General features: G+C 42.4%; 4 protein-coding genes across 7 annotated transcripts; 1 reads left to right on the top strand and 3 right to left on the bottom strand.

The window, feature by feature from the left end:
- Window positions 1-407: 407 nt before the first annotated feature.
- On the bottom strand, window positions 408-3,254 carry nsa2 (NSA2 ribosome biogenesis homolog (S. cerevisiae)). Its single transcript, XM_028973766.1, has 6 exons — window positions 3,120-3,254; window positions 2,512-2,699; window positions 2,178-2,328; window positions 1,600-1,779; window positions 1,331-1,523; window positions 408-911 (listed from the first exon to the last, which is right to left on the bottom strand). Exons 1-6 carry the CDS (start codon window positions 3,120-3,122, stop codon window positions 844-846), a joined length of 783 nt encoding a protein of 260 aa, XP_028829599.1. The 5' UTR covers window positions 3,123-3,254; the 3' UTR covers window positions 408-843.
- A 198-nt stretch (window positions 3,255-3,452) lies between these two features.
- spout1 (SPOUT domain containing methyltransferase 1) lies at window positions 3,453-8,909 on the top strand. The gene is made up of 12 exons (XM_028971368.1): window positions 3,453-3,542; window positions 3,631-3,670; window positions 4,584-4,715; window positions 4,850-5,009; window positions 5,240-5,329; window positions 6,121-6,170; window positions 6,260-6,390; window positions 6,475-6,547; window positions 6,705-6,800; window positions 6,886-6,988; window positions 7,541-7,688; window positions 8,020-8,909. The coding sequence occupies exons 1-12, from the start codon at window positions 3,504-3,506 to the stop codon at window positions 8,092-8,094; spliced, it is 1,137 nt and encodes a 378-aa protein (XP_028827201.1). The 5' UTR covers window positions 3,453-3,503; the 3' UTR covers window positions 8,095-8,909.
- On the bottom strand, window positions 8,427-16,456 carry st6galnac6 (ST6 (alpha-N-acetyl-neuraminyl-2,3-beta-galactosyl-1,3)-N-acetylgalactosaminide alpha-2,6-sialyltransferase 6). 3 transcript variants are annotated; one of them, XM_028971369.1, is made up of 6 exons: window positions 16,330-16,456; window positions 14,077-14,159; window positions 12,022-12,207; window positions 11,041-11,450; window positions 10,784-10,891; window positions 8,427-9,906 (listed from the first exon to the last, which is right to left on the bottom strand). In XM_028971369.1, exons 1-6 carry the CDS (start codon window positions 16,343-16,345, stop codon window positions 9,720-9,722), a joined length of 990 nt encoding a protein of 329 aa, XP_028827202.1. In that variant the 5' UTR covers window positions 16,346-16,456; the 3' UTR covers window positions 8,427-9,719. The 3 variants fall into 3 exon arrangements, with proteins under 3 accessions (XP_028827202.1, XP_028827204.1, XP_028827203.1); XM_028971371.1 differs by lacking the exon at window positions 16,330-16,456 and adding an exon at window positions 15,250-16,287; XM_028971370.1 differs by lacking the exon at window positions 16,330-16,456 and adding an exon at window positions 14,958-15,172.
- On the bottom strand, window positions 14,077-19,494 carry st6galnac4 (ST6 (alpha-N-acetyl-neuraminyl-2,3-beta-galactosyl-1,3)-N-acetylgalactosaminide alpha-2,6-sialyltransferase 4). 2 transcript variants are annotated; one of them, XM_028971373.1, is made up of 7 exons: window positions 19,199-19,494; window positions 19,035-19,111; window positions 18,739-18,882; window positions 17,732-18,141; window positions 16,646-16,753; window positions 16,330-16,558; window positions 14,077-14,159 (listed from the first exon to the last, which is right to left on the bottom strand). In XM_028971373.1, the coding sequence occupies exons 2-6, from the start codon at window positions 19,044-19,046 to the stop codon at window positions 16,369-16,371; spliced, it is 864 nt and encodes a 287-aa protein (XP_028827206.1). In that variant the 5' UTR covers window positions 19,047-19,111; window positions 19,199-19,494; the 3' UTR covers window positions 14,077-14,159; window positions 16,330-16,368. The 2 variants fall into 2 exon arrangements, with proteins under 2 accessions (XP_028827206.1, XP_028827205.1); XM_028971372.1 differs by having other exon boundaries at window positions 18,739-19,111.
- Between the last annotated feature and the right edge of the window lie 108 nt (window positions 19,495-19,602).

Below are 19,602 nucleotides of genomic sequence, written 5' to 3' on the forward strand. Positions count from 1 at the left end.
AATGGCAGGACTGTTTTTAAATCAGTGTTAAAAGATGACAGTAAAAAAACCAACTGGCCTGTCTCATGACATAGGTGTGTGATATGTTGTACTCTGACCTTCGAACCCTGAGTCACAGCAGACGTGTGTGGAAATTGGTCTTAAAGCAGGAGCTTGTTTATTCAGTGCTTCCAAAGAAGGCAAAATGCAGTCGATCTTATGCATACGTTCTGTTTTTAATCCAGGTGCCTCAATAAAACTCGACGCGGCGGTGGGGCTGATGGAGCAGACGTAGCTCTGTGTCTCTTCTTATACAGCTATATAACGTCAAGCACTGTGATCGATGTTTTCCTGCTCCCCATTATCAAGTTGTCTAGTATGTTATCTTGAAAAGGGCTGATTTTCATCTTGGAGAAAATGCTTTATAGTTGCAGTGAAATATTTTAATTGCCAGGTCAAAAAGACCCATACACAATCTTTGAACCCACATCGAGCACAGGTTTCGTCATAATAAGGCAGGATAACACAGAAAAAAAAATCACACCAGATAACAAAACCTGTAATGTATACTGGCAGAGCCCAGCAAAATATTACATTGATTTTTTTTTTTTTTAAATCACTCATAGTTTACTTATGAACTGATGCTGAAAATCATGGAGCAAATTCAAATTTATTTGTCACAACATAAAAAACCCTCTTTAACATGCTTTCATCTGACTCATTGATGGTGCAGCTTCTCTTCTTTCCACTTGTCACTGTGAAACTGCAAATGGCTCCTGAAGCCACATAGTCCAAAAAGCCCAGTGGTGGCTATGGTAAGGTCCATTTCTGGGTCTTATTCAGTTCAGTTAATGTTGGCTGACATTATACCAGCAGCACAGCATTAATGCAGCCGTCGTTCTCTGGGTTGTTGGTCACCTGGGCATATTTTCCTGAAACAAGACATTATTACACTGTTAGATGCTATTATTTACTGCCAAAGCTGGGACCTCAGGGGATCGGGATTGGAACCGGCCCTTTAATGAGAAGGTTGCCGTTTCGTATCACGGTCCGCCAAGGTGCCATTGAGCAAGGTACTGTCCCCACACACTACTTCCCCGGATGCCTGTCATGGCTGCCCACTGCACACCAACAGTGATGGTTAAAAGCAGAGGACACATTTTGTTGTGTCATCATGTGCTGTGTATCACAGTGACAAATCACTTATCAATTTATACTGCAAATTTCCTTTCAGTGGGACCACTATGTCATATATCTCTATTCCACCAGCAAACTAATATCCACTATCAGGACTGGACTACCTGAAAGTGGAAGTTGATGGGGGAATAAGACATTTCTAATTCAAACTTACCCCAGATAACTTTTCCACCCTGTGTAACCAGACCTAGCTCACTGACGTTGACCTCGATGACTGTCCCTTTGGTGATGACCCCTAATGTGGTGTATAGAGGGGAGGATGGGTTCTTCTTCACCCCAAGGATGGGGAGGCAAAATGTGGCTTTCAACTCAGGGTGTGTGACGTGGGCCTTCTTGAAGCGCAAACCCTGAAGCAAACCAAATAACCATGTTAATTTTGTGTAGACTTCTACACTATTTAAGCATGAGTATACAAATACATACCATGGGTCTAATGAAGCGCTCATACTTGGGCGGTTTGCGTGTGAAACCATCTCCCACAAAGCAGACTTTGGTGACCATCCTTTTCCAGGCCTTCTTCTGTCGCTTGCCCGTGCGGACCACCTTCAGGACTTCCGTCTCACCTTGTGCACGAACTTTAGGGAGAGGGACCTCCCATTTACCCTACACACACACACACACACACACACACACACAAAGCATAAATACTACTTCAGGGTCCTAGTTACATTTACAGCATTTATCAGACGCCCTTATCCAGAGCGACTTACAATCAGTAGTTACAGGGACAGTCTCCCTGGAGCAACTCAGGGTTAAGTGTCTTGCTCAGGGACACAATGGTAGTAAGTGGGATTTGAACCCGGGTATTCTGGTTCACAGGCGAGTGTGTTACCCACTAGGCTACTACCACCAGTTGCCAAAATGCCGTGTGTGTAATATTATATGTAAATCCATATCGCAACATAGACAGTACTCTTACATTTTCATTTCGAAGCTTATTAGAAATCTTTTCAACACCAAAATTCTTAAAGTATAATATTATTTAAAGACTTGTTACTTACAGCCTTCTCTTTCCTCTTCTGTTTGATCATGTTGGAAAGGACCTTGGCACGTGACTGGCCCTCACGGTCCAGCAGGTAGGCAGGTACAGCTCCTTCAGGAGTCTTGTCATCATCCTTCTGTTTACTCTTTCTCTGCTCGTGCATCTTAATGCTGCACAGACACAAACAAGCGACAAACCTCTCTGTGAAATCACTGAATTTGTTCTGAATGACTTTCACTAGGGTGTAGATCTACTCCTATTCCAATCATCAAGTGAAATCAACAGTCCATCATATGTCCTCACACCCCATCTCTATCGAAATAGCCACAACAAACCACACCAACACCACTCACGTCTTCTTCATCTGGATCTTCTCTGCGTGCCGCTGCTTGTGGTACAGTTTGGCCTTCAGGCCTATCATCTTGTGTGCCTTGTGTGCGCGCTCATGGACCTCACGACTCTCCTTCTTCCTCTTCTTCTCATGATGGTCCAGTCGGTAACCATGGCGCTTACGGTGGAGTTCAATGTGCTCGTTCTGGGGCTGTAAGGGACATATTAAATGTTAATGTACAAACTTCTTATGGCAAGATTTTTTCTTCCTGCTCACCCTTCCACTAAAACATCATTATATCCTAATGCAAAAGGGCTCAAAGAAATATGAAGAAGTAAACAAAGATAAAAGTTCCTTTGATGTGGCACTGAACTGCCTCTACTTATTAATATATCTATACAAGGTAACGCAATTAGAGCACTTATCGATATACAAAATTGTAACATTCACGTAAATTACTTTAACCTGGCTAAAAATAAGGCTTTAAAAGAGAGTAATTTTATTTCTAATAAGTATTATTTCTAGGGCCGTCATTTCTGCTCCTGCCACATGTCGCTAGCATGCTCGGCTAATTACAAGGGTAAGATGCGAGTTAAACTTGCGAAAAAGAACATGTCCCTGTGAACCTACCATGTTGAGTCTTTATAGTTACGTCTACTGGTAAGTTAAGACAGCGAATTCAGTTGTTTCTTGGGTTTATTTATGATCCTCGGCTCTCCGATGTTGTTTTGGCCGAGGCACGAACTTCGAAAGGAAGTGCAGCTAGAACACTCGTCCGGATAAACACAAACCAGGACTCTAAAAAACGACAATGTTTTATTATCATTGGACAATCGTTTATTCATTATTTGTAGAAAACATAAATGTTAATCTAACTTTCAAAACAACGCATAGGTAATTTTAAAAGTACATATAAATGTATATATATTTCAAAACGCATAAAGGAACAAAACATTAAAAATAATTTCCTGACCGGACTGATTTAGCATAAACACACGGTTTACACATGTTACCATGTCTACTAGGGTAGCTCAAAAAAGGAACATTCCCGATGTAATTGTATTAAATTAATATATTTATACACGAATAATATGGCGACAGATTCGTTTACGATTAACCACTCGTTGCGTATTTTTTGCAGGGTGAAGGGAAAGTCGACTGGAAGAAATGGAAAGCGGAACGTGAGTGGCCAGACTTTTATACAGTATAAACACCAGGCGTTGCTGGCTGTGCGTTTAAAACCTTAAAAACCTGCTGCATTAATTGTTATGCCGCTAGTGGTGACTAGACATGGTCTCGACGTGGAAACGTGTCATTAGTGGAACAGAATGGAGAATAGTCTTTATGTGTTATTCTTGCACTGCCTGTGTACCCTGTTTACACTTTTTGTCAGTGTGTAACTTTGTTTAAATGTTCCAGTACAGGCCAAAAGTTTGGACACACCTTCTCATTCTTTATTTTCATGACCATTTACATTGGTAGGTTCTCACTGAAGGCATCAAAACTATGAATGAACACATGAGGAGTTATGTACTTAACAAAAAAAGGTGAAATAACTGAAAACATGTTTTATATTCTAGTTTCACCCTTTGCTCTGATTACTGCTTTGCACACTCTTGGCATTCCCTCGATGAGCTTTAAGAGGTCGTCACCTGAAATGGTTCCAACAGTCTTGAAGAAGTTCCCAGAGGTGTTTAGCACTTGTTGACCCCTTTGCCTTCACTCCAGATCACCCCAAACCATCTCGATTGGGTTCAGGTCCGGTGACTGTGGAGGCCAGGTCTTCCTTCACTTTTTGTTAAGTACATAACTACACATGAGTTCGTTCATAGTTTTGATGCCTTCAGTGAGAATCTACCAACGTAAATGGTCATGAAAATAAAGAAAACACATATAATGAGAAGGTGTGTCCAAACATTTGGCCTGTACTGTTCCATGTAGCACCAGGCACTGGAGAAACGTTGTTTAATTTCACTATGTGCTGTCTAACATGTATGTGGCTGAAATGACAATAAAATTAGCTGCTGAGTGTGCCCATGATGGAGGGATACCTTGCTTTGTGCCGATGGCGCTTGTGTGCTTTTTCTTTTTTAGGCAAACAAGAGACGCAAAAGTGGAAAGAGTCCAAGCTGATAAAGCAACTGGAGAAACAGCGCATGAGAGAGCAGAAAGAAAAAGAAAAGGCTGAACTACTTCAACAGCAGCAGCTGGAAAAGAAAAACACAGGCATGTTCAGCTTAACCCTCCTCATACTCAGGTCATCTCTGCAGGGCCCTGTTTTGCTTCTCCTGGTGTCTTAACTTCTAGCTATGACCACATTTCAGTGGAAGGATTTATTTGTGTGTGTGTTTGTGTGTAAGGATGCCCATACACCGTGAGCATAGCTCTGCCAGGGTCTGTTCTGGATAACGCACAGTCTCCAGAGCTGCGCACGTACCTTGCTGGTCAGATTGCACGCGCCTGTGCTGTCTTCTGTGTGGATGAAGTGGTGGTATTTGATGAGCAGGGGGAGGATGCCAAGTAAGAGTTTTGTGTGTGTTTGAGTGTTATGTGATTTAGCAAATTAAGTCAAATGCACTCATAGTGTATAGTTTGCGTGCAATCATTATCAACTGAGCAGCCAGTAAATGGATCTCTGTTTAGATGATCTCTATTTAAATTTGTCAATTTTGTTAATTTGTCAGTTCAGGCTTCTTGCACTTGTCTCTTAATTTTAATTGAGCATGTTGTAATTATGTTATATTATGCAGGAGCGTTGAGGGAGAGTTTAAGGGTGTGGGGAAGAGAGGCCAAGCGTGTGTTCAACTTGCACGCATCCTGCAGTACCTGGAGTGCCCACAGTAAGCCCACACACATACATTCCCGGTTACCCATAGTCATGTGCAAAAAAATCATGTCATGTTGCTACTAAACTTCTAAATATTTAACAGTATCCAATATTGGAGTCCACTATGAACAGAGTCCCTGAACAAGATACTTAAGCCTGCACATGGCCTAATGACCCTGACATTAATAATAGAAAGACACTCTGCACAAGAGCATCAGCTAGATGTAATGTAACATAGTATCAGAGTCTTAGCCATAAACAGCTAAATGAATGTTCAAAGTAACTGTCTAATGTGGCAAATCAGAGGGAGATTATATAATGTGTATTTAGCTGTGGAATCTTGTCAGACAGAGAGAAGAATGAGCACCATTCTCCCAACCAAGACAGGTTATTGATGTATCTGTGTGGGGGAGTCTAGAAAAGTAACAAAGTAAACATGATTTGTGAGTAGACTTTAGTTTTTAGTTTTAGAGTTATATAGTAAAGAAAACCCTATGCTTAATTAAATGAAACCAAACTCAGTAGTTAATTACAAAAAAAATTATCCTGTTATAAATATTCAAATATCTCACCACAACCATAAAAAAAATCACAGTACTTTTGTACTGTGGATGTTTAAATGTGTGTGAATGTTTAAATGGACTTTTTCTGATGTACGATTTTGTCTTGGCTACCTCTACTTTAACTCAAGAACATGTTTTTTGTACATTGCCCTACATGAGAAATTCTGGAATACAACGTGTTTTGTCAAATTAATTCAATATGAACACACATGCTGAAGAACTGCCTGGTTTATGTCTGCAGGTATCTAAGAAAGTCATTTTTTCCAAAACACCAGGATCTGCAGTTCGCAGGTGAGTCTTGGGTCTAATGCGTTCTAACACTAACAAATCACATCTACAGCAGATAGAGTGTGTGCTGTGTTTTGGTGTGTTTGGTTTAGGTCTTCTGAATCCTCTGGATAGTCCCCATCACATGCGTATGGATGAGGAGGCAGCTTTTCGGGAAGGTGTGGTCCTTGACAGACCTTGCAAAGCAGGAAAAGGCTCTTTTGTCAACTGCGGGATGAGGAAGGTGTGTGCGTGCACACACATGCATATGTGTTATACCCACGTAACTTTCAATTATGAGCCTAACAGCAAAGACGTGTGTCTTTAGGAAGTCCAGATTGACAAGCAGCTACAGGCTGGACTGAGAGTAACAGTGCAGCTCAAAAAGAACCAGAATTCAGGTACGCACATCTTTGTGATGATTTAGGGTAAATGACAGGTTTTTAAATGTACCTCTACCCCTAAATGTAGAACCAATAACCATTGGCAAATCCATAATTTCCTTTCATTTTTCTTTCTTAGTGAAGATAAGCCAAGCTATAAATGTGTATGTTACAGGAACTAAGTGCAAGGGGATTGTTGTGCCTCCTCATGTTCCACGAACTGAAGCAGGCCTGTACTGGGGCTACAGCGTCAGGCTCGCTTCTTGCCTCAGTGAGTTCCCCAATCCACATGTATGGTTTATTCATTTTATGTTATGTTATTTATTTATTTTTAATTTTCCTGTTTCATGTGTAAGGCGCCGTGCTTACTGAATGCCCATTTAAAGAAGGGTACGACCTCACTATTGGCACATCAGAGCGAGGGAAGAACTCCGATGAAATCACTGTGTCCCCATTCAGGTCTGGAGCATCGCTGTTCTGATTTTGCAACTGTGTGTGTATATTTGTGATGTATATCAATATGAATTCAAAATATTTGTGTGGTTCTGCCAATATGACTGTCTCAGTAGGGATGTTACATGAACTGGTTCTCGATGGGTACATTGTTTTAGGCATTTAGTCATTAATGCATTTTAATTAGCTGACATTTCTGATACATTCACATATATTGCATAATATGCCCCATTTTCAATGAATTCAGTTAGTTGTCCATTTACAGTATTCTAGAATTCAAAATTGCAGACTGCAAAGGCGTAACATGGAACGCACAAGCCTTGTACATGGTCATGCTAAATAATCTAAAATGATTCTTTTTAGAATGAAGAAAAGTATGAAAAGAAACTTACTAGGACTAAGAATAATTGCTAAAAGTGTAACTGCATCAATTTCACCAGCAAGTGCAGTTGAACAAATCCTGAACAAAGCCTTTAGCAGCAGCAGGGGCACTTTTGGCAGTGATGTCTTGGTCTGTTTATCTCAATGTTTTCTCACGCCCCGTCTCTCCTCTCTTAGGCATATGTTAGTGGTATTTGGGGGGCTGGCAGGTCTGGAAGCGAGTGTGGAGGCCGACACACAGCTGGATGTCTCAGATCCCAGCTTGCTGTTTGACCTTTACCTCAACACGTGTCCAGGACAGGGCAGCCGGACAATACGCACAGAGGTAGGGGTCCTAATCAGATGTCCTTCTAAAAATTACATCTCAGTGAGCACATTTTTTTAGTAAAAAGATTAGTCATTTTAATAACCTTAGATATTGTTTATTCTTGTCTTGCTGCATAAATATATGACTTTCTCTACATCCTCAACGATATAGAAGCAGGTGCATGCGAAAGTGAGTGAGTGAGAGTCCAGTAATCAACTGGTTGTTAAAACTGAGAATGTGCTGTAGGCAGGTTGGAAATGGTGATTGTGATAGAAATGCATCACGGTTGTTTCCTTTTGCTGATTGGTCCTGTTCCTTCTGTCTCATGTTGTGCTGTCATGTGTTTCAGGAGGCCATTTTAATATCACTGTCTTCACTTCAGCCGAAAATCAAAGCAGCTTTTCCTTGTGCCTCAACACAGTAACAAAATGACGTGACCTGATGACCTGACATAGAGACTGAACTAAGATCTGGAGCTCCAATGTTTCATTTTGGGTCCTGTATGAATTTGCAGCTTCTTCTTTATCCTGATTTTAAAGCATTCTGACATCAAATAACACATGTAGAGAGTTTGCATTTAAAATGTTATTTCATTGGGAAGAGGAGCATTACAGAGAATGACGGCAATAGAGTAAACAGAGCAGCGGCATTCAATTTACAAAATTCCCTCAGACAGTTGAACCTGAAAGTCCAGTCGACATCCATGCAAACTGCAGTTTATGCTTCTAAAATGTCCTTCCATTAGTCATTTCCTTGTAAAAAATAAAATAATTTTTTGTCTACAGTGATAGTTTTGTTTTTTTTGTTTTTCAGAGTACAAACAAATCAATGAAATAAAAATAGCCAACAGTTCCTCAAAAAACAGCCACTGAGCCAAAAACAGAAGCAGAGATTTCTTGTGTGCGTGTATGTGTGTTGTGCAATGTGGTTGGGTGAACATTCAGCGAACAGCATCGGCAAAGCGACACGGCCAGGACAATAAGGACCGTGCTTCCCCACTAGTGGAGGCCTTGGACAAAGTATCTCCCCCACCATTGACGCAATTTGTAAAGGTCCTGCACAGTACAGTTCCCCCTTTTCCCACATGGCCCCTGCCGGATATGTGGTGGCGTGCATCACAACAGGCTGGGAATAAAAATACTGCGAAGGACCTCTGTTCACTTTGTCCTGCTTCACACCCTCTAATACAATGTTACAATCATGTAAAAAATATGAGTTTAAATAAATCCCTCAGCACTTCACATGGAAACATTATTTCCTTTTCCAATATATATATATATATATATATACACACACACACACATATTTTCTTAGCTCATACAATCCATTAAAAGTGGTTTCAGTCTGATTTTCTTTAGTTATCTAGCTTTGATTCATTAAAATGAAGACATTCAACCATTCCAAGCTTGTAGTTGTAACTTTGTAGGTATTAGAGTGTGTTTTAACTCTGTTAGTAGCCTGCAGCTGGAAGAAAACATCCCAGACAGCACATTTAATAATGTTTAAGAGGAATGGCAAGAAGCTGCTGAATATGCCCTCTGCACATATACACCTCAAATCCAAGTTCATCAGCATGTTTCTCACACTTATCCAAAAGCCCCCCTCACATCCAACATGCTGTATCAATTAATTGTTACTAAAAATACTGCATTTAATACTCTGCTACCAAACTCTCCAAATATTTAAAAATGATGTCCTGGTGCTAGAAACACCATGTTTCATGTATAATTCCTTGACACGTGTTGAACTAGTCCACGTTCCACATCGTGCTGTATCGCACACATGTCACAACGTTGGTAACAAGGTAATAAATGTAAGAAGGCAGATTGTGAACTGCTGCATGTAGAAATCACTGTATTGTCTGGCAGTGTACAGTTGAATGCAATCCGAGACAAAAGTCACATTTATTTGTGGGGAGTAGGCCTAGGGCTGGTGAGGTATGTCGCATTAATCTCTTAGCAGCTCAGATGTGTGTCTTCAGACTTTCATCCATCTTGGCTCACAGTCCCCAGTGCCATCCAGAAGCCATCTTGAGTCTGGAATCTGCAGTTACCAGAATGGGTGAGAAAATGTGATGTTGTAAGATTTGGCCCAGCGTGCAAAAACCTGTTTCTCAGTGATGAAACGGTGATGGTTGCCACGTCGACCCCTCTCGTTCTGCAAGTATATGGCGCACTCATCTGCCCCACGAGGCTTGTAGTAGTGGTACGGCATTCGCTTGGGCTGTGGCCGGCGGCTTGGACACAGAGAGACACAGTTTCATTAGGACCCAGGCTATGAATTCCATTTAAAAACTAGTTGGTCTAGTGCAGGGGTCGACAACTTTTAACACCGAAAAAGCGCCATTTGGACCCGGTTTCCACTAAAAAGCAAAATACAGGAGGAGCCGCAAATCTTTCATGACAATGAATATTACACTGCATGTAATAGTTTTACTTTTATGTTATTTAAAAAAAACACTAGGCTAGTGGGTTGCTTGTGAAATTTTATTTATTGAAAGAAAATATTTTAAATATTCTTCGAAGGTCTCTGAAATTATATCATGAAATAATATACAAAATTTTAATATATATATATATATATATCCCTTTCTTATTATATTTATCAATGCTTAGCCTTCCTGGGGCATGCTAAAACTTTATAAATGCACTGTGGCATGGCAAACATATATGCATATTTGGCATTTGTGCCATATTTTGAGCGCCAAAAAGTTTAATACATTGTATTTTAATGTCACAAGATCACAATAATCTTCAAATTTTGAACTAATATATATTATTGTGTGTGTGTGTGTGTGTGTGTGTGTGTGTGTGTGTGTGTGTGTGTGTGTATATATATATATATATATAAAAATACAGTTAAATAATTTATTTTCCAAAGGATGAAAGAGTGACAGAGTTGCCGACCCCTGGTCTAGTGACAAGTTTTTTGTTTAATATCCTATCTAGGCATAATTAATATTTAACTATTTGTACTCTGATGTCAAAGGTGATCTGAAACTACATTAACTATGATTAACCACATTAACAAGAAGAAACAACTAATTTGCTAAGTGACAGCCATTTGCTTTATTTGAAGGCCACCAGTCCAGATGTAATTCAATGCTTCCTTACCCGCAGTAATTAGGTGGTACCATTCCATAAACTTTAATGTTGTCACAGATCTCTATGGCTATAACCATGGTGAACCAGCCTGTGCTCAGCCAAGAACGAGATTTCTCTCTGAAAAATGAAATGCAATGAGGAGATGTCTGTTAAACTCATGAAAAAATACAGCCGATAACTTGAATAAACTTAAATTCATGAAATGTCCTGAAATCTGAATGAGGCTTAAGCACAACGGCGGTTTTTAATAAAAGATTGTGTGTCACCTGTCCCGGCCTGTCTCCTTCTGGAAGAGTGAGTCGAACTTTCTCATTTTGCCAGGCGTGATGGTGAAGATGGACAGGTTACTGTACGTCATGCTGACCCTCTGGATGAGCCGATATAGGGTTCCTTTTGCCTCACGCCCTATTTTTGTGGGCGGTCCCCAGAAGATGATGGCCATGTTGTTGGAGTGGTTAAGGAACTCTGTGGGTCTCCGGACCACACGGAATACGCTGGAATGGGCCACGACGCGCAAGCTTGTGCGGTTGCCCACATCTGCTTCATAGCCTGTGGTGGGAGCATCGTTCATGCGGATCACGCACTCGGCACGGTCAATTTCAGCACCCGCACCGCTGCCCAACACGTGACTGGAGCTGGTCACCAGAGCGCACTGGCCACATCGCACAGTCAGGTTCTACACAAGAAAACACACAAACAATAAAAAAAAAATTTGATTTTGAGCTGTTTTTCTGGTTCTGGCCTCGGTTTAATGCTCTGAGAACCCTCATGTTGACAGGCCAGGAATGTGACAGTGAAGTGATTGTCATTGTGATACACTGCAGCACAGCAAATGGTGACACAACAAAATGTGTCCTCTGCTTTTAAGCATCACCCTTAATGAGCAGTGGGCAGCCATGAAAGTGGCTTGGCAGATCGGGATTTGAACTGCCAACCTTCTGATTACAGCGCCAACCTTCTCCTTATCCGCTAGGCCACCACATCCCACAAGATATTTCAGTATTGGAGACGCTATAAACCAACCATCTGGCATCACAAGTAGGTCCTTGTCAAAGTTACACTTTGTTACACTTGCACATTTTTCTGTTTCTACTTCAGAGACAAAATGTTCACTTGCTAATACCTAATACTGTATATTCCTCCCACTGTCATTCTATCCAGATAATAAATGTTATGGATAATCCGTGTAGTTCTCAGCCCACATGCTACATACCCAGCTCACTGGGCGATGTGTTCAGAGGGCTAACCTTGTTGCCATGGACAGAGACGTAAGCATCTCTCCCAGCCCAGCTCTTTAGGTCTCTGTTTTTGGTGGTATAATGGTAGTTCCCACTATATGTCTGGTTCCCAGTGTTGGAGCTGTAGAGGATGAGGAGGGTAGTGAGGAGGAAGATTGCTCCGAAGATCACCATCCGTTGGCTCTGCTGCCCCTGCTATGGAAACATGAACGGCGGGGCATTAAAATTTAGTGGATAAAAAAGTAAGAAATTACAATTGTGCTCAAAAGTTTACATGCATGTATTCCAGTGGTTCTCTTCTGGGGAGAAACAACTTTACATTTGCATCTTTCTTAAAAAGAAAAATAACCAGGAAAAAACAAGTCACCCAAAAGCGAATGGGAAAATAAGTTATGGTCTAATCAAACCAAGAGTTAACTTTTAGCTCACAAGTACGTTTGGTGCAAAAACAACACTTTGCCTCATCAAAAGGATATACAGTACTTATGAACAGTCCCAAATACCAGAGACCACTCCAGAACATTCAGGCCTCAGCTAAAAAGCTTGAAGATGAAGAGGAGTTTCACCTTTCAACGCAACAATGACCCCAAGCATGAATCCAAAAGAAAATGGGTTCACCAGGAGAAAACTAAACCAAAAACTAAACCCAAACAAGAGTGAGCAAATAGTTCCAAGTCAAGACCGACTGTTACCCAAGAACCCTGAAGGCTGTAATTAAAACGTGCTTCAACAGGGTGTTTGCGGTTGCAAACAATTATGCAACCAGCTATTGTTTGCTTTTGTATTTTTGCCCTCAACAGATTTGTTTAGCAGTTGAATTGAACAGGTTATAGGTCACATTAAATATTTTATATAATGAAGACCTGTCATTGTAACAGGGCTGTTTAAAGATTATAGGCCAAAAGTTTGGACAAACCTTCTCATTCAATGTGTTTTCTTTATTTTCATGACCATTTACATTGGTAGATTCTCAATGAAGGCATCAAAACTATGAATGAACACATGTGGAGTTATGTACTTAACAAAAAGTGGAGATCTGGCCTCCACAGTCACCGGACCTGAACCCAATCCAGATGGTTTGGGGTGAGCTGGACCGCAGAGTGAAGGCAAAGGGGCCAACAAGTGCTAAACACCTCTGGGAACTCCTTCAAGACTGTTGGAAAACCATTTCAGGTGACGACCTCTTGAAGCTCATTGAGAGAATGCCAAGACTGTGCAAAGCAGTAATCAGAGCAGGAAACTAGAATATAAAACATGTTTTCTGTAAATTCACCTTTTTTGTCAAATACATAACTCCACATGTGTTCATTCATAGTTTTGATGCCTTCAGTGAGAATCTACCAATGTAAATGGTCATGAAAATAAAGAAAACACATTGAATGAGAAGGTGTGTCCAAACTTTTGGCCTGTACTGTATTTGTCTCCTCCATGTAAATACCCCAAATCTGTATCCACTTTGTCTCTTGTAGTTACTGTAGCTGGAGCCTCATCTTTCGTCTTTCTACATACCGGACTGTATATAGCTAAGATGACAAGAAAGTTTACTTTGACTTGACTTTTACTTACATCCACTGTATAATTTTGTATGCATTACGGTAAGTCTCTCTTTCCCATGTTCTATCACTCCACCTCATAAAATGAACAGTTCAAAGAAATGACATGGGTGTAAAATTCAGATTCCAGTATGTAAGGTGTATATAATACGTAAGTATGTCATGATATTCAAACATCCTTATATCTTTCACAGAATGGAAATTCGTGACTCTACCATTTGTTACTACATCATTCAGTCTAAAGTGTGTACACAGCACCTTCTCCATTCAATTTAATAACCGTGGGCTTGCCACGACTGCTTCATCCCAAAATGTCTGACCGCAGTGGCCCACAAGCCCCGTCTGTAGCACTTGTTGTGCAAGAGGGCTCTCCACCTCTCTCTAAATTTAGCGCTTCTGACCAGCCATTGTTTTACCAGACGTCCGTTCAGGGAGAAGGTTTCTCCTTCAGCCCACTGGGGACACACTGTCCAGGAACTTTTTTTTTCCATTTCTCCTTTCATCTCCTTACCTTATCAACCAGCCTGAGCCCCATTCTTCTCTCACTTGCGACGGCTGCGTTCACATGTTCTGCCAGGCCCTCAGCAGCCGGTTCTGCGACCAAAACAGAGAATCCATCCCACGTAAACAAGGCAGTCAGTGCTGCACAATGGAAATAGTGAAACGTCCGCAGTGTACTCGTTCTGGCATTCACCAGTCTCCACGGCGCTGAACGAGACAGGTGAAAAATGTGCCCGTTTCCCCCAAAGATCCCACCGGCCGAGGCGAGCCAGGGGTGGAGAACTCAGCCCAGCTCCATGTGCAGTGCAGATAAAATAATCTGGCCTACTGATGCCACCATAACGAACGTCTTCTCCGCTTCTCCAGCCCCGGTGGGCTGACGTATCACAAAAAGAATAAATTAATAAAGACCCCGATTGTGTAGTTTGGCAATAAAGCTCTCTCGGTCGGATCTCGAAAGGCCACTTGGCCCTCAGAGCAGGATCTCTGGGGAACAGCCTGAGAAACAGGCCCACAGCTTCAATTTTCTGGTCTTTCACCGCAGCCATAAATATCAGTCCACGCTGACCAGCTAAATAAGCCACAATTAACGAATTAAGACGCACACGAACACAAATCCCCACGTACATGAGCTAAAACTAAAAAAAAAAAAACACTGTGTGTACGATTAAATATACACAATACAATGAACACGTTATAATTATAAAATTCTGAACATAAATTCTGTATCTGCAGTAGTTACACGAACGTGAGCACAAATCGCGCAGACGTCGCTGATGTTGTCGCATCGCGTCATAATAAATAACGCAGCATCAGTAAAACCCCACGCAGATGAACAAATTCGTCCTGCGGATTATTATTATTTTATTATTATTATTTTTTTTTTTTTACCGTACGGCGTGTTCGGTTCGACGTGCTGGTCCTCCCGCTCCGGTCCGTGTTTTTATCACGGGGGGTTAAAACTGGGAGCGGCTCGGTCGTATCTCGCCGCCCCGCGCCGCGCCCTTATCTCGCCGGACTGGGAGAGGGAGACGGCGTCCGGCGACAGCCCGGTCCCCGACGCCCATCTTCCCGCGGATCCTGCGTCACCGAGCTCCGGAGGAAAAAAAAACCCGGAACCGGACCGCGGAGGAACGAAACCGTGGATCACCGTCCGTTCATTTAATCTTTTATTTGTACTCACAGCGACACACGATGCGATACAGACATTATATGCTGCTCCAGTCCCCACAAAGCATCCATACTGCTGCTGGTAGAAGGTTCGTGATGAAGGAGGATTTTTGATCATTTTCTGATATATTGACCCGGCGATCCACAATGTAAACAGATCACACCAACAGGATCAAAAGGTACAAGGCACCCTCAAGTTCTAGAAATTCTGCACCAAAAACAACGTTCTGCTACTCGACAGTTCAGAAGCAGGAACTGAAATGGCTTCCTAGCAATAATCTGAAAAAAAAAGAAAAGAATAAAAACCCGGGAAATGACCAGCCACACCATTACACAATACTCAATACTACCGAGATGGTTCTGTGGCTGGTCGTTTTTCCAGATCCTACAGCAAGCTTTCTGGTCTAAACACTGCAAAACAATACTGATAATAAAATATAGCTGTGTCACACATGACTTGGAAATGATATTCAGAAATAATACAGCAGAGCCAGTGGATTTACTAGAACAGTGCTTCTCATTGGCAAACCTCAGATCTCACAAGGTGCACGTGTTTGCCTAGGTTTGACTGTTATAAGCAATTAATTACCCTCTTTCAGGCCATGAAATATGCCATGCAGGAGAGCTTCATCTTGTTAATCTTGTTTAAAATTTTATAATAGTGGTGAAATAGATTTTTCTTTTGTCTTTCCTTTATTAGAGCATATAAAAGTGTGGTTGTTCCATATTCCTACTATTTCATTTCAGTCACCATGAGGAGCTCTGCATCCCACTGTACAATACCATGAATGCAAAAAGGACAGAAAGATTTGACTAAAATCCTAAACAAAATGAATGGACATTTTGGCAGCATCAAACCTTTGTGTTGACCTGAACAGTAACAGTTACTGATAAGACAAACTCACAAGTTTTAAATGTTAAACATATAAAAGTTGATCATAAACGGCTATAACAGAAGCAACGTATATAAAAAGTTTTTTTTTCTTCCTCTCTGCAGCAACGCTCAGCAGGGAGCAGGAACATGGCATTCAATGGTGTCTGTTGCTGTGGAGACCAGACGAAGCTAGAAGGTCACCAACCGTGGTCGCAATACCTGGCCAGACAGTCATGATGGGTTTATTCAGAGCTGTTGTCACGGAGACCAGGTGGGGTGCGTGAAACGAAGCCGGCCCCTCGTGGACGCCCAGCGCCGGAAGATTAGTTTCTCCGTGATGAAGCGGTGGCCACCGCGCCGTGCGCGTTCGTGAACGCGATACATGGCGCACTCGTCCAGGCGCCCCTTCTCGTAGTAGTGATACGGCACAGGGTGCTGGTTGGCGCGCCTTCAAGACACATGAAGAAGACAGCAGCTGTTACACTAGGAACATTACGTGCTGACTCTCCTGGAAAAGTTCGTTTGAGTCTTGTACCTGCAGTGCGTCTCGTCGATCATCCCGTACACGTCAACCTGCTTACACATTTCCAGGGCCAGGACCATAGTGATGAAACCAGTGCTGAGAAAAGCCCCTGACTCCATCCTGATTCATTTGTACATCAGAGTAAAGGAGAGAAAGGTGTCATTTTTCATTCATTTTCAGCATTATTACTGTCAATTCACTGTATTCATCTAGCACTGCTGAAAACAAAATAATAGCATAACACAAGTAAATGACACAAAAGAATTAAATTAGTCTGTAAAATATAATAGGACAGAATAAAATAAATGCAACACATTTATGGCATTTGGCACACACCCTCATGTTACCATCAATGAAGTAATCATTTCTGGTTCACTGGCTCAAACCATTAATACATCCATTTTGAAAGTGAAAGTGAAGTGATTGTCATTGTGAAACACTGCCGCACAGCACACGGTGACACAATGAAATGTGTCCTCTGCTGTTAACCATCACCCTTGGTGAGCAGTGGGCGGCCATGACAGGTGCCTGGGGAGCAGTGTGTGGGGACGGTGCTTTGCTCAGTGGCACCTTGGCGGATCCGGATTCGAACCGGCAACCCTCTGATTACGGGGCCACTTCCTCTCTAGGCCACCACTGCCCCGTACTATTTTATTCACTCTATTTCACTGCCCCGTACTATTTTATTCACTATTTTATTGCAGTTTTTCTTGCATAAGTCAGACTGTAAGAAAATTACAAGAAAGCTGTAAGACAGAAGGTCTTAAGCTGCTCAGTGACTGAGCTGTTCTGACCTCAAGGGGAAGTTCATTCCACCACCGAGGAGCCAAGACAGAAGAGTCTAGATGAGCGTCTTCCTTCTACCTTCAGCAGTGGAGGGACCAGGTGAGAAGTACTGGACGGTTGAAGTGTACGAGGTGCACTGCGAGGTATAATGTGACACCCCATGTTTGGTTTTGTAGGTCAGCATCAGAATTTTGCATCTGATGCGTGCAGATACTGGCAACCAGTGGAGGGAACATAGCAGTTGGGTGGTGTGGGAGAATTTGGGAATGTTGAAGACCAGCAGGACTTTTGGCCATCTGCAGGCCACCATACCTGTTTTTGCCCGTCTCCTCCTGAAACATGTCATCCAGCGACTGGAGCTTCTTTGGCGTGAGCATGTAGATGTTAGCCTGGGGGAACTTGGTGCTGAGCTTCAGCAAACTGTTGAAAATCCGACCCTTCCCATCCTGCCTCATGTTCCTCTCAGGACCCCACACCACATACACGGTGTCCTTCATGTGGCTAAAGTAAAAGCTCAGATTGCGGAGCAACAATGGGAAGCTGGTGTGTGAAACCATCCGGACTGTGGTCCTGTTGCCCACGTCTCTCTCGTATCCGTGTGTCGGGGCACCGTTCATCCGAATCACACATTCCCGCCTGTCAATTTCCCTGCCAAGATCCGCGCCATGCATCTGCCCAGAGTTGGACACTAGGGCGCAGTGACCACACAGCATAGAGAGGGGCTGAGGAAAAGAGAACCATTAAACGCGAATAAAAGTAGAAGTAGATGCTTAAGTTAAATGAAGTTAAATGCTTTAGCATCAAAACATAAAATATTTTCTCATTGTAGAAATCGAACCAGATCAACGCTTCAGTATCATGAACAAATCGAGTTCTTACACCATTACTGGGCACATTTATAAGCCAGACCCAACGCAGAAATAAATGGTATTACCCACCACTATAAATATGCCCGGCAAACAAATTTGTTGATACCGTTTACTAGGGGTGTTAGAAAATGTTGATACTGCAATATATCGCGATATTTTACATGGTGATATTGTATGGATGAAAGGACCTCAAATGTCAATATTTGTATAATTGTATAGAATATTGTATATTGTATAGAAGTTCAATCCACCGGGTGGTGCTGCTGAGCGTTTTCTTTACTGAGGTCAGCAGCGATGCATCTTGTATTTCAGCTCTGGTTTTACATTTTCTGTGAACCGTGCATCGCAATACGTATCATGTCGTGAGATCCTTGCCAACACACACCCACTGGTTCTAACTACTGTCCTTGTCTGGCACTGTGTTGTTGGTTTTATAGTGATGAGTCTCACCTTGCCCTCCATCCCAGACACGACCCTCATGTAACCATCCAGATACACGGGGTCAGGCACAAGGCCAGAGTGGAGCCAATTCAAGAGACTGTACCACAGCAACACGAACAGAGAGATGAGGAAGAGGCAGATCCAGTAGAATCTCTGAAAAGAAAAAGAGACCATCTCACACGCACCCGATAAGATCTTATTCAGATATAAATATAATGCAACAAAACGGCAGTGAGCTTGTTACAGCACCTCAAGTCATTATCAGACAGAATAAACGTGCAGATTATTTAAATTCCACCAATTACCAGATGTTTCATCTCTCCTCCCTGGTCGCTTTTCCACCCGAAGGCCAGGAAGGCGCAGTTCAAATAAAGAAAAGCATCTGCCACACCAGAATAAAAACACGAAGGCGCTTTATTAGGCGGAGCAGGCCAGACAGAACCGAGACGGTGCTGTGCACTTCACCTACGGGTGTCGGGTTTCTGACAGGCTCTCTTTCGAGCGTCATCTTTCACACAGCGCCGGGCTGCGGAGAAGTGCTGCCGCTGCACGCCGCTTCATCGGGGAGGATGGAACGTGGCAACTTGTGGCCGACGCCCGCTATATGTGAGCTGGCTTATTAACGAGTCGGGCGACAGGTGCCCGTCGTCTTACTACCGGGCGCTTTATGCCACTGCGATGGTCATTCACGCCGCGACGGAGTCGTGTATTTTAGGGTCCCTGGGAAATTAGCCTTCTCACATTTCCTCGGTCCGTTACGGTTTATCGTCCGTCAGCGAAAATAGAGCTGTATTTTTTGTTCCGCCTCGTAAAAAGCGGAATAGTTTTGTTTAAACAAATAAATTAAGTATATCATCCTAACTCAGACCAAAA

The sequence above is a fragment of the Denticeps clupeoides genome, chromosome 3, assembly GCF_900700375.1.
Source record: "Denticeps clupeoides chromosome 3, fDenClu1.1, whole genome shotgun sequence".
NCBI classification, from domain to species: domain Eukaryota; kingdom Metazoa; phylum Chordata; class Actinopteri; order Clupeiformes; family Denticipitidae; genus Denticeps; species Denticeps clupeoides.

Coding starts and splice junctions, on each gene's coding strand:
- st6galnac6 (XM_028971369.1), bottom strand. Junction 11,451..12,021: donor TCTCTGTCCATGGCAACAAG/GTTAGCCCTCTG, acceptor TTTCTTGTGTAG/AACCTGACTGTGCGATGTGG. Junction 10,892..11,040: donor AAGGAGACAGGCCGGGACAG/GTGACACACAAT, acceptor TTCATTTTTCAG/AGAGAAATCTCGTTCTTGGC.
- nsa2 (XM_028973766.1), bottom strand. Junction 1,780..2,177: donor AGAAGAGGAAAGAGAAGGCT/GTAAGTAACAAG, acceptor GTGTGTGTGTAG/GGTAAATGGGAGGTCCCTCT. Junction 1,524..1,599: donor AGCGCTTCATTAGACCCATG/GTATGTATTTGT, acceptor GGTTTGCTTCAG/GGTTTGCGCTTCAAGAAGGC.
- st6galnac4 (XM_028971372.1), bottom strand. CDS start 18,903: ATGGTCTCTTTTTCTTTTCAGAGATTCTACTGGATCTGCCTCTTCCTC. Junction 18,142..18,738: donor TGTCTGGGATGGAGGGCAAG/GTGAGACTCATC, acceptor TCTTTTCCTCAG/CCCCTCTCTATGCTGTGTGG. Junction 16,754..17,731: donor GAGGAGACGGGCAAAAACAG/GTATGGTGGCCT, acceptor CAAATGAATCAG/GATGGAGTCAGGGGCTTTTC.
- spout1 (XM_028971368.1), top strand. CDS start 3,504: ATGTCTACTAGGGTAGCTCAAAAAAGGAACATTCCCGAT. Junction 5,010..5,239: donor GAGCAGGGGGAGGATGCCAA/GTAAGAGTTTTG, acceptor TATATTATGCAG/GAGCGTTGAGGGAGAGTTTA. Junction 7,689..8,019: donor GCCGGACAATACGCACAGAG/GTAGGGGTCCTA, acceptor CATGTGTTTCAG/GAGGCCATTTTAATATCACT.